The sequence below is a fragment of the Trifolium pratense genome, linkage group LG1 (assembly GCF_020283565.1).
Source record: "Trifolium pratense cultivar HEN17-A07 linkage group LG1, ARS_RC_1.1, whole genome shotgun sequence".
Taxonomy (NCBI): domain Eukaryota; kingdom Viridiplantae; phylum Streptophyta; class Magnoliopsida; order Fabales; family Fabaceae; genus Trifolium; species Trifolium pratense.
The window spans coordinates 50763886-50779663 of NC_060059.1; the positions used below are offsets into that span (position 1 = coordinate 50763886).

Below are 15778 nucleotides of genomic sequence, written 5' to 3' on the forward strand. Positions count from 1 at the left end.
TATGATCCTACAATTATGTTCTATATATATATGCCAAAAATGTAAATGAAATAACTTACATATAAATAAGATTTAAATATTAGGAAAAAAGGTTAAATTATTGACAAAAATTAAAGGTAAAAAGTAAAGTTAAACTTTAATTATTTTAAGTTTAATGGACATGGCAATATAAAATAGTTTTACACGTCATACAACTAATTTCGTCCGTGTAAAATTAGTATACAATATGATATGATAGAATACAAGATGTTTATTGGATGTCAAATGTAAAACTAATATACACTTATGGTACATATTCTATTTTCTCATTACTTTTTCAACAATATTCTATTCCATTGATAGTGTAAAATTGTTTTATACGATAATCCAATAAGAAACCACCAATTTGTCACGTCATACAAATAAGTTTAAAACAATTATGTGATTTGGCAAAATACATGATATTCATTAAATGTTAGTGTAAAATTATTTTATACTTTTTGACGCATCTTCTATTTTCTCATTATAAAAGAAAGAAAAAGGTGGCATTGTGAGTAACACATATTTGACATTACACTCACTTAGTGCACGATCACTTTTCACTTTCTTGTACATTTTTGTGCTAAATATGAAATCAACTACGAGTTAGTAATTATGAACCCAACTCAAAGTCCAATTTGAAAATGCAATGTATAGAAATGAGAGTGACCCTTTTCATGCCAAGTAACTGTCACTTCTTGTCCATAGTCCCTTCTCATCCACGTTGCCAATATTTGGGGGATCATGGATCCCTTACACATGGAGATGCAGGGCTAACTTTGCATAAATTTGGAAAATAGAATCATATGCTTTTTATATGAATTTGGCCAAAATTGCTTCATACATATATATTCATCATTTTGAGAATTAATGTTACATCAATATTACCACTTACAAATAAATTCTGTTGTACAACCCTATCATATTTCGAAACATCGTTGATGTACAAACGTCCTCATTTTGGTCCGTTCACAGCACATGCGTACCTTTTTTTTCTTCTCATGTGAGTCATGGTTTTCAATTTATTTAATACAATTATACAAAGTAAATATAAGAATGACTTAGAGTATGTTTGGTTTTACGGTGAATATGTCAGAATTACGGCGATCTACTGTGATTTTCTAAAAGTTATAGAGTATAGTTTCAACAAAATTACGGTAGGTCACCATAATTCTGATACATCTACCTTTATACCAAACATAGGAATAGGATTGGTGGTTGAAACGGAGGAGTTAACTAGTGATTGATAACGATGGTTAAGGATTTGATCTCCACTCTTGATATAAAAACTACAATACCGTTTCAATAAAAATATGGGTCATGCTAAACAGTGCCCCCGGGCACTTGTTAAGCATACCTAAAAAGGAAATAAAAAATAAAATTTATATTGAAAAGACAACTTTTTGTACTTTTGAGGCATTGAATGCACGCATTTCGAGACAGAATTTCTATTTTAACATGCTTAACCAGTGCCCCGAGGGCACTGTTTAGCATTTTCCTAAAAATATATACAACTTATACAGTTCAAATTACTAACTTTTGACTAAAACATTACTATCTCAAATAACAATAACCCTTTCAAAAAATTAATATGCTGAAAAACTTTGCCACTAAATTTATTTCATCCAACACATATTAATTAGTCAATGTCCAAAACGTAGTATAGGTTTAATAACAAAATAATTTTTTTTTTTTTATAAAAAAATTAAAACTTCCTTTTATTTTTATCATTGTTTAATGCTCTAGCTTTTCCAAATAATCCTATGTAGAATGCTAACTTTCTGTTTTCTGATTCCTCAATTTGTCCATTAATCGATGATGGTGTAATAATACACATATGCATGGATGATGGATCAAATATTCAAACATCAACATCCAGATCCAAATGGTCAGCTAGCTCATCCCACAGTTTACTTTTAATAATTTTATCTTTGATTTACATTTTCTTATCATCTTCAATGACTATATACAATTCATTAATTTCAATGCAATTCCAATAAAATAGGACCCATGTACTACAAAGGAGTCTACCATCTATTTTACCAGTACAATCCCAAAGGAGCTGTTTGGGGTAACATTGTATGGGGCCACTCAGTATCAAAGGATCTCATCAATTGGAAAGAACTTCAACCCGCCCTATACCCATCCAAACCCTTCGACAAATACGGGTGTTGGTCTGGATCGGCCACCATCATCCCAGGTAAAGGACCTGTTATCCTCTACACTGGAGTTGTTGACAAGCGGAGCAATGAGGTCCAATGCATGGCTATACCTGCGAATACATCTGATCCGTTTCTCACAAAATGGGTTAAGCCTGACCGCTTAAACCCAATTGTGACAGCAAATCGAAACATGAACGGATCAGTGTTTCGAGACCCGACCACTGCTTGGTTGGGCAAGGATGGACACTGGAGGATACTTGTTGGTAGCAAACATGAAGATACAGGACTAGCCTATTTATATAGGAGTAAAGATTTTGTGAAATGGACTCGGGCCAAACACCCGATACATTCGGCTAAAACCACGGGTATGTGGGAGTGTCCGGATTTTTACCCGGTTCCTTTGGTAGGAAAAAATGGGTTAGACGCGTCGATGATAGGTGATAGTGTTAAGCATGTGCTAAAGAATAGCCTTGACATGACTAGGTATGAATACTATACAGTTGGAACATATATCCCAAATAAGGATAAGTATATACCAGATAATACTTCAGAGGATGGTTGGGGTGGCCTTAGATATGATTATGGCAACTTCTATGCTTCAAAATCATTCTTTGACCCAAGCAAGAATCGAAGGATCATATGGGGATGGGCAAATGAATCAGATACCAAAGAAGATGATGTTAAGAAAGGATGGGCAGGAATTCAGGTAGTTTATTTTCTATTCAATAAAAAATAATTTGTTAAGAAAGAAAATATTAATTTTAAGAGAAAGGGAACATGTTTTAGATGAGTTAAGGAATGTGTTTCTTAAACTTTTCAGGCAATTCCAAGAACGGTGTGGCTTGATTCAGGTGGCAAACAGTTAAGACAATGGCCCGTTGAAGAATTAAATAAGCTAAGAGAGAAACAAGTTGGGATAAACAAACAAAAGCTAAAGAAGGGAGGTTATGTTGAAGTAAAAGGGATTACTGCTGCTCAGGTCAGATTCTTATTTAAATTGGTAATTATGTTAATTATTAAGTAGTGTAAGAGTTTTATATTTTAATCATAGATTTTCTTGAAACATATTTTAATCATAGATGGTAGTTATGCTAGTTTTTACAGTTCAAATTTTGAATCTCCTACTTAACCTATGTTCTCACTAATTATATACTATATAATATTAATATACTTCAGGCTGATGTGGAAGTTACATTCACATTCTCAAGTTTGGACAAAGCAGAGGCATTTGATCCTAATTGGGTGAATGCAGAGGATCTTTGTGCACACAAGGGTTCAAAGGTTCAAGGTGGCCTTGGACCATTTGGACTTCTAACACTGGCTTCCAAAAAACTTGAGGAGTATACTCCTGTGTTCTTTAGAGTTTTCAAAGCTTCAAACAAACATGTGATTCTCATGTGTTCTGATGCAAAAAGGTTTGTTATCTAATTAAAAATAGTTATGTTATGATGATTTAATTTATTATATTCTTCCTATTAATTTACAAGTTTACTAACTAGTGTGCTTGTGAATAGTTCCTCTTTGAATAGAGAATTGTACAAGCCATCATTTGCAGGCTTTGTAGATGTGGATTTGGCAATTACTAAGAAACTTTCTCTTAGGAGTTTGGTATGTGCAGAACACACTCCCCTATTTGGTGTTAAGATTTACTTAAATTCATGAACTATTCAAAAAAAGTTAGCTACAATACTAAACAATAATTACTTTATGTTTGAAATTGATGACAGATTGATCACTCTGTTGTGGAGAGTTTTGGAGCTGGAGGAAAAACAAACATCTTGTCTAGGGTTTATCCAAAACTAGCTGTGAGAGAAAAAGCTCATTTGTTTGCGTTCAACAACGGTACTGAGCAGATCACTGTGGAGTACTTAAAGGCATGGAGCATGAAAACTGCTCGTCGAAACTAACCAGCTAGAAATCAATATAAATGAACAAAAAAAGTATAAAATAGTATCTGTTCTATTATTGGTATACCAAAAATAATCTGTTTACTAGCCTTTAATATAGCTGTATCTATATCTATGGTGTTGTAATTTGAAGAGGAAGATTCAATAATATAATCTAGTTTTAATCATGTGTGGATGATATCATGATATTTTAAACAAAGATTTCAAATTATCAAGTCAGCATTACAATTGTGTCTATGTCGATTAACTTATATGAGATTGGGCAAATTAACTTTCCTCAATAATAACATTGTTATAACAAAAACTCTTGCTAGCATATTATAAGATAAAAAGCAATGAATCCTCAAACTTGAGACATGAAAGAGTAGAAAATGTCATACATGTATATAGTTGAATGCCACAAATAAATCCAAAATCATTGAAACATTGATAAACACCATACTAAGCACATGATCAACAGTATTAAACTGCAATTGGTCATCAGCTCACCATACAAGATGATCATCGGAGCCATAAACTACTTAATCTTCTTCTTTGGCCTCAACTGCAAGAGGAGATAGACAATGTTACATTTCATTGAAGCATAGTTTTGTTTTTCTACTTTACCAAACAACTTAAGTCTAACAATAACCAAAGTTTAAAATAAAACTATAGAGTAGAAATCTGCCAAACCTGATTACTGTGACCACACTTCTTTTTCCGGCAATTTACTGCCCTTGGATGCAGACGAGCATAACATCTAAAAGACAAACATAGATAATGAGCTAAAAAGTTTGCAATTAAATTCCTAAGCACATAAAAAAAATGAATTAGATCCCTGAATGTTTACATAATTTTAATTAGGTCTCTCCGAAACTTTTAAATAAGTAGTATTTATTAGGTACTGAACTTAAAAAAAAAATGTGGACCTTATATTCATGTACTAATTACTCCCTCCCTCTGACCACAATTATAAACAAAAGTCCATTTTTTAGATTCATTGAATAACTAAACTAATGTATTTGATTGATACATCAGATACATTAGTTATTCAATGAATCTAAGAAGTAGACTTTTGCTTATAATTGTGGTTGGAGGAAGTACAAAATACAAACTATTGAAATAACTGTTTACTCCTAAATGTTTACTCCTACATAACTTTAATTAGGTACATTAAAGTAATTGTTTATTAGCTACTGAACTTAAAGAAAAATTGTGACCTTAAATTCATGGATCTATCACAAATCATTTAAAAGTTTAGGACAAATTAAAAACAAAAATTAGTTCAAGGACATGAATAAAAGGACCTACATAATATTAATTAAACATTAAAATTATCAATTTCAAAAATATAGAAAAAAATATAGTGAAAGATTAGATAGGAACACACATACTTGCGGCAAATGGTTTTGTCCTGATTGTATTTGCGAGCCAAAGCCATCAAAGAAGGCTCTATGATACCTCCACGAAGCCTTAGCACAAGATGCAGTGTGGATTCTACAAAATTATTTATTTTATCCAATAAATTCAAAATCAAATTGAATAAGAAAAGCGAAATGATGAATGAATTAAATGAAATTAATACCTTTCTGAATGTTGTAATCAGCTAGGGTTCTTCCATCTTCAAGCTGTTTTCCGGCGAAGATCAAACGTTGCTGATCCGGTGGGATTCCTGATTAATTCATCAAACGTAAGAAATTGATGGAAAAAAAAATTATATGATTAATATTTGAGTTTATATGAATATGAACCTTCCTTGTCTTGAATCTTGGCTTTGACATTGTCGATTGTGTCGCTACTCTCTACTTCAAGAGTTATCGTTTTCCCTGTTAGGGTTTTCACGAATATCTGCATCGCCGCTGATACTGATTCTTTCAACTGAAATGAAAATTTGGAATTGGGAAAAACGTAAATTCGTTGAGAGAAATGGTTTTGTGAATTTGAAACCCGACCCGATTCAAGTTGATTTATTGGGCTTGGCCCATTTTTTATATAAATTTGTGATAAAAAAAAAAGAAAAATTAAAAAACATTGACAGCTGTGGGATTTGAACCCACGCCCTTTCGGACCAGAGCCTAAATCTGGCGCCTTAGACCACTCGGCCAAACTGTCTTGATGTTAAGTTTAATTAACTTTGCTTATCTGTATCGACTGTTATCTGTTCACAATTTAATTAATGATTATATGTTATTTAGACTAATCGAAAGTACCACTAATAAGGTCCATAAGTCATACTCCCTCCGTTCCAAAATATAAGGGAAAATTGGTCTAACAAAATTGATGTATTTAGTCCAAATTTTTAACCAAATACATCAACTTTCTTTTACCAATTTTCCCTTATATTTTGGGACGGAGGGAGTATATCAATTGGAATGTCGATATTGTAAGGTTATATTAAATCAAAACTTCTTAGTGTTGCAAGTTAAAATTGACATGAGCAACTGATTATCAACTTCATTCATTCCACAAATTCAATTATAGTTTCCTCTTCTAGTTCGGTCGGGTTCCAAAAGTGGCAAAGGAAGTTATATGATTTCGTCATATGAAAAATATAATCAAATTCAACGTGAATGGTAGTTCTAAGGATAACTTAGAGCATGCTGGTGGTTTAGTGGTTTGTCGCGTTGCCTCCAATGTGTTTAAAGAATTTCTTGGCAATTTTGAAAGGTCTTGCTAGGCCGTGATCAATTTCGATCATGCTTATGCATACTTTGGAAAGAGGGTAATTCAAACTCGGAAAATCCAATGCTGATTTTTCGCTCTTGCCCTCGTTAACATGCGGATAATCTAGTCCTAACCAGTGCACTTTGTGTCACTACAACTCGCTTGTAGTTTTCTTTGCTGCTTTTCTTTCCTCTATCTAAAAATAAATCCACCTGTGAAGTAGGTTGGAAGAGTACTATAATAAAAGTATAACATTATATTCAATTAATATGGAATTAGGACCAAGAATTCTTGCATAATGGAATGTTACTAGCTTTTTAGCCAAATTGCTTATTCATATATATTTTGTTTCAAAAAAAAGAAAAAGAAATTAATGCTAAATTTGGAAGTGGACTTTTTTAAATACATTGAGAGCAACAAAAATACAAGTCCTCCAATGTCAAATCTTGTAAAAATATTAGTCAAATGGATCAATTCTCAGATCATGTTCACTTGCCATCTTCATCCCAGTGCAAAGGCAGGTTGGACACATAACCTAAAAGAAAACGCGTAAAACAATTCGTTAAAAGACTAATTAATAGCTGCATAGATTAGCAAATAAAGATTAGCAAATAAATTAGACGAGTCACCGCCCTAGGATTGTGTACCTTTCCAGCACCAGAGCAATTTGGACACCTTTTGGTTGTAGGAACTTGCAGGGGTCTAACAGAAGTACCAGATGCCGAAATCGGATCAATGTTCAAACATACACCACTTGTGGAACACCGAGCGCAGGCCAAGTAACCTTTCCATCATATTACAAATCGTATAAGATACAAATTTAATATAAGAAGCAGACATAACAATAACTTATTTATATATTGGAGTTTACGCGTCTTTGCAAAAACGTGAGGAGTGTTACTCTTTATAAACTCGTTTTCGAGCTCTATCTTTTTTAATTCTAGAAAGAACAGAAAGAAATGAAACATGAAATATAAAATGAGTATGATAGAGAAGTATTAATACGATTTTCAAAGAGTAGAATATACCAGTTCCAAGGCAATACTTGCACCTTGTTTTCTCTTGTTGCTCAACATTATTAGCCTCAATTAACATCAGTACTGAAATCACGCCAACTGCTCCACCCGAAAAGGATGCCACAATCGGGTCAACCTGACTGGATTCATAAATCAAACATATTGTAATCAGGTCTTGATAAAGTAAATTTGCTATTCATCAGCACGACAATTTCTGTCTTTCTAACCGAAGGAAATTGCAAATTTATCAAGTCATCTAACCAAAGAATAGCAAACCTTAATTGCAATGGTAGATGCATGCTTCTTATGAAATCTTCATATGAGGTACCACCTATACCCAATTTCAGTTCCAGCTGCAATTAACATAAGAATTCAATATTTTGAAATGAATGTACGTAGATCATGGTCAAGGTCTACAAATATACCACTTATGAAGCAAAGTCTATAATGTTAGTAAGTTGTAACACAACATGTTATAGTTGACTTGTTGAACTTATCTACTGATATAAGCACTTGTGAAACTATTTGGGAGAGGTTATGGAAACAGCTTATGACATGTCCATAAGTTTTTTTCATCTTATTTCCATAAGCTCTCTGGAATAGCTTATGAAAACAGCTTTAACTTATATGAAAATTGTTTGACTTTATTTTATCATTTGTTATAAAAATAGCTTATGCCATAAACACTTAATTAAGTTGTTTATCGAAATAGGGCCCTAAAAGTAAATGTGTGAACAAGTTATGTGGATTGTTTCATCTAAGGTTACAGTTGCAGAAATCAAGTTAGCATATCTAAATATAATCCTTTAATCCATTCTAGAAATTTTCTTCCCATTTAAGATGAAAAGAAACATAGTTATTGAGCAGAGAAATGATTCTCATACAAAAGATAGAAGTAACCTTTTTTATAAAATCCAAAAGGTAGAAGAAGTCAACACTCTCAAATGAAGTTCAGTGTGCAAAGAAATTAGTATTAAAACTAGTAGCAATAAAATTACCGTCGGTGCGATAAATCCGCCAAAAACAATTATTGCAGATATGAATGATGCGCCTGTTAGATAGAGCTTCTTCAATGTGTTGGGCGTCTATTTCATCGAAAAAACACACAATTAGTTAACATTAAAAAAAATGCCAAATGCTCTTATTTCAAACACAAACACATCAAGCATTTGATAGATGAGAAACAAAAGGATGTTATTAAGAATGACTAAAAAAAGAAAAGATGTTCAACACTTTATACGAATAAGCTTTGTGTCTTATTTAAAATTTTAAACTATCATATAAATACAAATAAGCTTCTCGGTGCTTGTAGATATTGCTATGATTTGTCACTTAACAGAATTGTTGTGCTAACATGTTTGTTTCTCTCCAATCCATAGAATGATGGTTCAGTCGAGTCAACAACTCAAGAACAATAGTTTAACCAAAACAAGTTTTGAAACTTACCACATGAGGAAGAAAAGGAATAGATGATGGAATTTCCGGCATCTCATTTGCATCCTCCTCTCCCTCTTCACTGAAAGCTCTTTGTATACTTCTCATACGCTGCTGCACACGCAATCTCCTTACCTGCCATACTCATTTTTCATTAGTCATTATCAAAAATGTGTTGCCATATCATATATATTTGTTTGGATCGACTTATTTGAACTTATTTATCGACATAAGTATTTGTCAGGCTATTTGAAAGAGGTTATAAAAACAGCTTATGATATATCCATAAATATCATAAGTTGTTTTCACCTTACTTACATAAACTCTTAAGAATAGCTTATATGAAAACAACTTATATGAATTGTACATTATATGGAAACAACTTGACTTTATTTTATCTTTTGTCATTGAAATACTAGCTTATACATAGACACTTAATATGATAAGTTATTATCCTATAATCGCTAAATTAAGCCGTTTATCCAACCCAGACCATAATATGGATGATAATTAAAAGCATTTTCTTAGAATTGAGAGTCAGACATAACTCATGTTCAGGTCATCTCACGTATCCGATGAGGATTGTATCTACTTATAAACTCATGTTCAGGTCATCTCACATCCGATGTGAGACTCTTAACACAGTTAATGGAATATAGTCATTATAAGCTAACCTCTTCCATGAGAAGAAAGATTTTATTGCGCCTACTCTTTATATTGTCTTGAATTTCCTGCAGTTGCATCTGAACAAAATCCTGAACAGTCTCTGGCCCCTCAATAATGCAAAAGTTACTGATAAAAACAAGCAAAGTTTCAATTTTTAATGAAATTAGTGACACCCAATAGGCAAAAGAATAAGTACTAAAAACCAACAAGAAAAAGAACAAACTTTGGTGTGATTTCACCGGAGCCAGCATCCTGTGGAGAAGAACAAGCAATTGTCCTTGACTTCAACTGCAAGAGAGTGGTGCCTTTGGAAAAAGATAAGTGGTTGGTAGGGGCACAGAAAATGGAGGTTTTGAAAGGTAGAATTGTGGGGGAAAGGGAATTTGTGCAAGGAGAGAAAGTAGTCATTGAATTGGATTTGGAATTGAGTTTGAGTTCATAGAATCATTATGAAGAGTGGAACTCAATCCTGAACAGACAATAGTAGCAGCTAAGGATGGTATACGTCACTACGAACAATACATCAATTTTTTATGGTAAGTGTCTTTCAAAAACAAACAATACATCCAATTTGTATCGGTTGTAAGACAAAAATTTGTTTTTAGTTAAATATAAAATTATCAGTATTAAATGTTAGCTGGTTCAGTGGTGATTGGCGCCAAACTTAGTAGGGAAGACCATGATTTGATCCCCACAACTGCATTTGGGAGGGAACTGGAACCACTTGATGTTAGAACTCGTCCGAACTCTTGACTACTGAGACTCCTTCCACCATAAACAAGAGGGTGAAAAAAAAAAAAAATTATCACTAATTGCGGTTTTACTCCAACAACAATATGCTGCTTTTTGCTTTACAAAATTATAGGTATAGTGCAGTTTAGGAGAAATTCTTTAACATGCACCATCATAAATATGATTTGTTGGGCACACACCCAAAAAATATAAATATAAAAATAAAAAATAATTAAAGTAATATAGTTTGATATGACAATTTTATTTTTTTTTTAATTTTTATTTATTTATGTGTTTAGGGCTATATTTTGTGTCCAAACACTTGTGCCCAAGCAAGTGTTGCTCGCAGTTTAGATTTGTATTATTTTTTAGTTTATGTAAATGAGTAAATTTTTATGTTAATTTATGTTTTTATTAATAAAAATTGTATCTTTATAAGTCGTTTTTTCATAAATTAAATCACCTTGAAAAACTTATAATAACACATAAAAGTTTATTTATTTGCATAAATTATTTCGCATAACCTCAAAAATAAGTTAATCGGCCCCTTAATTTTGAGTGATTAATTTAAAGAGATTAATGGTTATGCATGTTTTTTACACATGCATCTAATAAAATTATATCATTTCTTTAGTTAAAGATAATTTCATTAATAAAAGTTTGACAACAAATAAAAAGTCAAGACTAAAGAAATATGAAATTCTGGTATCACTAGAATGATGTTGCCTAAGATGTCCCAACAACCACTTTGTGAATAATGTTGTTTTTCTATTGTTGGCACATCTTATATAACATATAAAAACTGACAGAGAATAAATAAATGGCACAAGTAATTGTTAACCTAGTTCAGCCAACTGCCTACTCTGGGGGATACCAATCCAGGAAGGAAATCCACTAATAGCTCTAGTTACTAAGACCTCCAGCAAACCCTAGGATTTACGCCTTAAACTAAGACCTCCAGCAAACCCTTGGTTTACGCCTTATAACCTCGACACTACTCATGCAACTTCTGCCTAGGAACTCCTAGACATGAGATCCCATCTCACTTCCACTCACACAACACAACCTGTGTTGATTATACAATGTTAGGAATGATGTGGCGACAACTTGCCAAGACAACACTTCACTTTTGCTTAAAAGCTTCAAGTGAATCACACACGGTAAACTCCGTACTTCAAAGCTTAGGAGTCACCTTAAAATAATAAACTACTTCTTAACTCGTGTTATAGAATCCACAAGCAAGAATTACAATCAAACAATAAAAGACTCAACAAAGACTCAATATGTGTAACTAATATTTTTCAAATGAGATGTTTAGTCTTGAGCTTGGTCTTCGTATATATAGTGATTAGGCACGCTCCTCTTTCTTCACAAATGCTCAGACGCTCCTTGAGAATCATAAAGGATGATCTGATACTTTTTCAATCTTCATTAAGGATATATCAAGACTTTCCAAAAGTGTTTAAAGGACTTTATATGATAGGATAAGTCATCCAGCTATTTCATTAAGTTTGTCTTATCCTTAAAACTCCTGATCAGATCAAATCTCCATTAAGCGTGCTCTTTAAGTGGATTTCCATAAATAGCAGATGCTCTCATAAATGCGCGAGATTTCCTTGAATAAATATGATGTTGTAACATGTTTTCCAACATCTTGTTAGTATATTTGTTTTAGCAAAATTAAGCCAATTCAAATATCCAACAATCTCCCCCTTTGGCAATTTTTGGCTAAAACAATTTCAGGCCATTACCCTTGAGAGATTAAAAAGCGCAATCCTTCAAATCACCATGGTCACACAAAAGAAGGAATGTTAGAGCATCATTTAAACAAAATTTCACATAGGTGAAAAATATATGCATCAGAGGCAGCAGCAGCGGAGTTATCATCAAAAAGCCTCGAGCAAAATAAAACGTGGTATCAGAGCAAATGATTAATCATGTCATATGTCATCAAAGGTGTTGTGACATATGGGAGCACATCTTCTAGCACCTGTTCGTCCAATCAGGGCAGCATCCATTCAGTAGCAAACTCCCCCTGACTTCATCAGCTTGTGCATCATCTCAGGGTAAAATTTTTACTCCCCTGAATACTTGCTTACTGCTACTTAAACAAACAAATCAAAGTACTACTCCCCCTTTTTAGCCACAAAATGTGCCAAAACAGGAAAGTTAAGTATCCAAAGTGCAGAATTAAAAGTACAGACCATGCACTCAGAAGGTGCTAAAATCCAGGGCACAAACAACCCACAAACCAAATAACAAAGTACAGTAAAACATTGAACAGATTACAAAATCATTCAGCATCACTGCTATCAGAGGCTTCATCCTCATCTGTAGCAGTTTCATAATCTTCATCCTCATCTGCATTGTTTTGATCACCTGTAGCAGCCACATTTGCACTAGCTTTGACAGGTATTTCAACAGCTTCCAATCCTTCAATCATCTTCAAGAACACTTTCTTCCTTTCCTCAAGCTCAGCCTGCTGTTTATCTATTTCCTGACATTGAACCTTTAAACCAGCAATAATCCCTCTTTTGGTCATAACACCAGCTCCAGCAGCAGATGTCCCAACATGATCAGTAACATTGTGATTACCAAAAAGCTTATGATGAAAAGTAAAACCAGATTCCCTCTTCTTAGGTGTGTCAGTCACAACTGTAACACCCTCAGCTAGCTACCCTTAAAAACGTGATCTTAAAAACTTTTTAAAGATAAGTAGCCGGAGCGCTACGGAAAAAAACATTTTTAAAAACGATCGTGCACATGACACGAAACGTCGCAGCGGAAAACATAACATAAAGGATTTTCAAAACAATGAACATAATAGTTCAAAAGATAATTCATTAACATAAAACATAAGTTAAGATGTTCACATCGATATACGACGGAATACAAACGATCCCCGACTCGATGTTACAAACTACCAGAGCACTAATATACATCTCAACCAAACTAAACTTAACAAAACTATACAAAGGTAGCCTACACTAGCTCCTCACCAAAAGTGCTCCACACCAAAACGATCTGCAGCTAAAACTCGATCGAAACCTCGACCTGAATACCTGAACCCCCAAAGGTCCAGCACATAACAAATAGGTAGAGAGTTAGTAAACATAATCACATACATACGAATATAGAAACGCACCTATATTCAACCTATCACGTAATACTAACTCACACACATGCCTCGATAAGCAATACACCAGATAACACATACTCACAAATACACAACCAGATAGTTTCGCGTCGTTTCGGACCACACAAAGAACTCACATAACACATAACACATAATTGCACATTTACTCAAATGCGACTAATGCCAAACATTCAATGTCATGCCAACCTAGACACGACTAATGCATGTGGTACCATCTTCTTTATCAAGGAACTTACCATTGATATCCTTCTTTATTGGACAAGTCCAATATCCTTCTTTATCAGACAAGTCTGATATCCCTAAATAATGCATGAATTTATGAATGCCATGCATTTACCAAACATATGATAATCACTTAGCACGAAGCTACTGCTCACTACATGGATAACATAATCCATTAAACTTCTTTATCAGACAAACTGATATTCTTCTTTATCGGACAACCCGATATACAAAAATACATATACTTCTTTGACATTTTATATAAATGCCATCACACAACACAAATATTAAACATGTATCAACAATCATGCAAGGATACCCTTAAACCATGTTACAAGTGCCTAATTGCATTTAAAACAATTATCAAAAAGTTGCTGTCACAGTGCTGTTCGCTAAGCGAATCCGTAGCGAACCCGTAGCGAACACGTAGCGAACACGTTCGCTGTAGCGAACAGGTAGCGAACTACATCAGAGGGTTACAGGTACATGGCGAACAGATAGCGAACCCGTAGCGAACTTATTCGCTAAGCGAATCCGTAGCGAATCCGTAGCGAACTTATTCGCTAAGTGAATCCGTAGCGAATCCGTAGCGAACTACACCAGAAAATATCTGTTCTTGAGTTTCTAAGGCGGTTTAACATTCAAATCCATCCAAAATACATTATAACATGTTATAAATGCATAACAAGTGATCAATCATGTATATACCATACATATATACATGTATTAACATTCAAAAACACCAAAACACATCACACATACAAAATCATGTCAATTTCTTGCAAAATAAGCAAAGTTGCATAAACATGCAAAACCATCATCAAACATATACATATTCCCTCCTAGATGTTCATTAAGCATACTAAGATGAAAAGACATGTTTATGATAAAGAAACTTCACCCAAACCCCAAAGAAATTGGATGAGAGAGTTCAGGAATGGAGGCTAGACACCTCCCCTCTCTTGGATCACCCAAGCTTATGCTTAACCACTCTCACCTTAGATTGAATGATGATTCTTAGCCTCTAAATCTCTTCTCCTTGCTCGTGTTCTTCTTGCCAAAACCCTAGCTTAGCTTGTTCTTGCTCCTAAGCTTACAACTTCTAACTTCTCATGAAAAATGAATTGTGAGACTATTCATGGTTTTGACTTGCTACTTATACCACTCTCTATTGGTCATGAACCAAGCCCAATAGCCTAAGCCCATTAAGCTCTCACACGCCCCAAGCCCATTAACATGGCAAAGGTTTCGCTCACAAACTTATGTTCGCGATAAATAATTATAGGTCGCGTAAATAAATATTTAACACTAACCCAAAATATATGCAAATATATAAAATATCGATTTACTAAAAAATCGGGTCGTTACAACTCTACCCCCCTTAAAAGAATTTCGCCCTCGAAATTACCTAAGAGATAAAGCGGAGAACGAACCCTCAACGCGGCATCTTCGGTTTCTTGCATACCGGACTCTTGTGACCTTCCTCGCCACAATTGAAACAAAACACTTTCACCCGACAAGCATCGGCCTTGTGCCCAAACTGTCCACAACTGAAACACTTGTCGCTTCTCCTCGGGCAATCATATGACATATGACCCCGCTCTCCACATTTGTAACAACTTCCACTTCCTTGCTTCTTCTTTCCACTTCCATTACCCTTGTTCTCATACGGCTTACCACGATCCAAACCTTTTCCTTTCCTATCATTCAGAGCCTTATAGTAGTTAGTCTTGGCTTTGCTATCTTCATCACAAATCCTTGCCTTAGTCATAAGGGTCGGAAAATCCCTGATTTCAGAAAATCCAATCAAAAGCTTGATAT

The 15778-nt window shown here is 34.0% G+C and overlaps 3 protein-coding genes and 1 non-coding gene across 4 annotated transcripts; 1 reads left to right on the forward strand and 3 right to left on the reverse strand.

Moving 5' to 3' along the window:
• The first annotated feature begins 2028 nt into the window (after positions 1-2028).
• LOC123903254 (beta-fructofuranosidase, insoluble isoenzyme 1-like) lies at positions 2029-4251 on the forward strand. The gene is made up of 5 exons (XM_045953202.1): positions 2029-2886; positions 3001-3159; positions 3357-3595; positions 3695-3788; positions 3908-4251. The coding sequence occupies exons 1-5, from the start codon at positions 2029-2031 to the stop codon at positions 4085-4087; spliced, it is 1530 nt and encodes a 509-aa protein (XP_045809158.1). The 3' UTR covers positions 4088-4251.
• Positions 4252-4382: 131 nt separating this feature from the next.
• Positions 4383-5954, reverse strand: LOC123903256 (ubiquitin-60S ribosomal protein L40). Its single transcript, XM_045953203.1, has 5 exons — positions 5818-5954; positions 5652-5738; positions 5461-5563; positions 4760-4826; positions 4383-4631 (listed from the first exon to the last, which is right to left on the reverse strand). Exons 1-5 carry the CDS (start codon positions 5918-5920, stop codon positions 4605-4607), a joined length of 387 nt encoding a protein of 128 aa, XP_045809159.1. The 5' UTR covers positions 5921-5954; the 3' UTR covers positions 4383-4604.
• A 144-nt stretch (positions 5955-6098) lies between these two features.
• Positions 6099-6178, reverse strand: TRNAL-UAG. Its single transcript has one exon. It is a non-coding gene; the product is annotated as a tRNA-Leu (tRNA).
• A 788-nt stretch (positions 6179-6966) lies between these two features.
• Positions 6967-10456, reverse strand: LOC123903257 (protein ORANGE-LIKE, chloroplastic). The gene is made up of 8 exons (XM_045953204.1): positions 10070-10456; positions 9855-9972; positions 9193-9315; positions 8745-8831; positions 8023-8099; positions 7759-7886; positions 7378-7514; positions 6967-7265 (listed from the first exon to the last, which is right to left on the reverse strand). The coding sequence occupies exons 1-8, from the start codon at positions 10252-10254 to the stop codon at positions 7188-7190; spliced, it is 933 nt and encodes a 310-aa protein (XP_045809160.1). The 5' UTR covers positions 10255-10456; the 3' UTR covers positions 6967-7187.
• Between the last annotated feature and the right edge of the window lie 5322 nt (positions 10457-15778).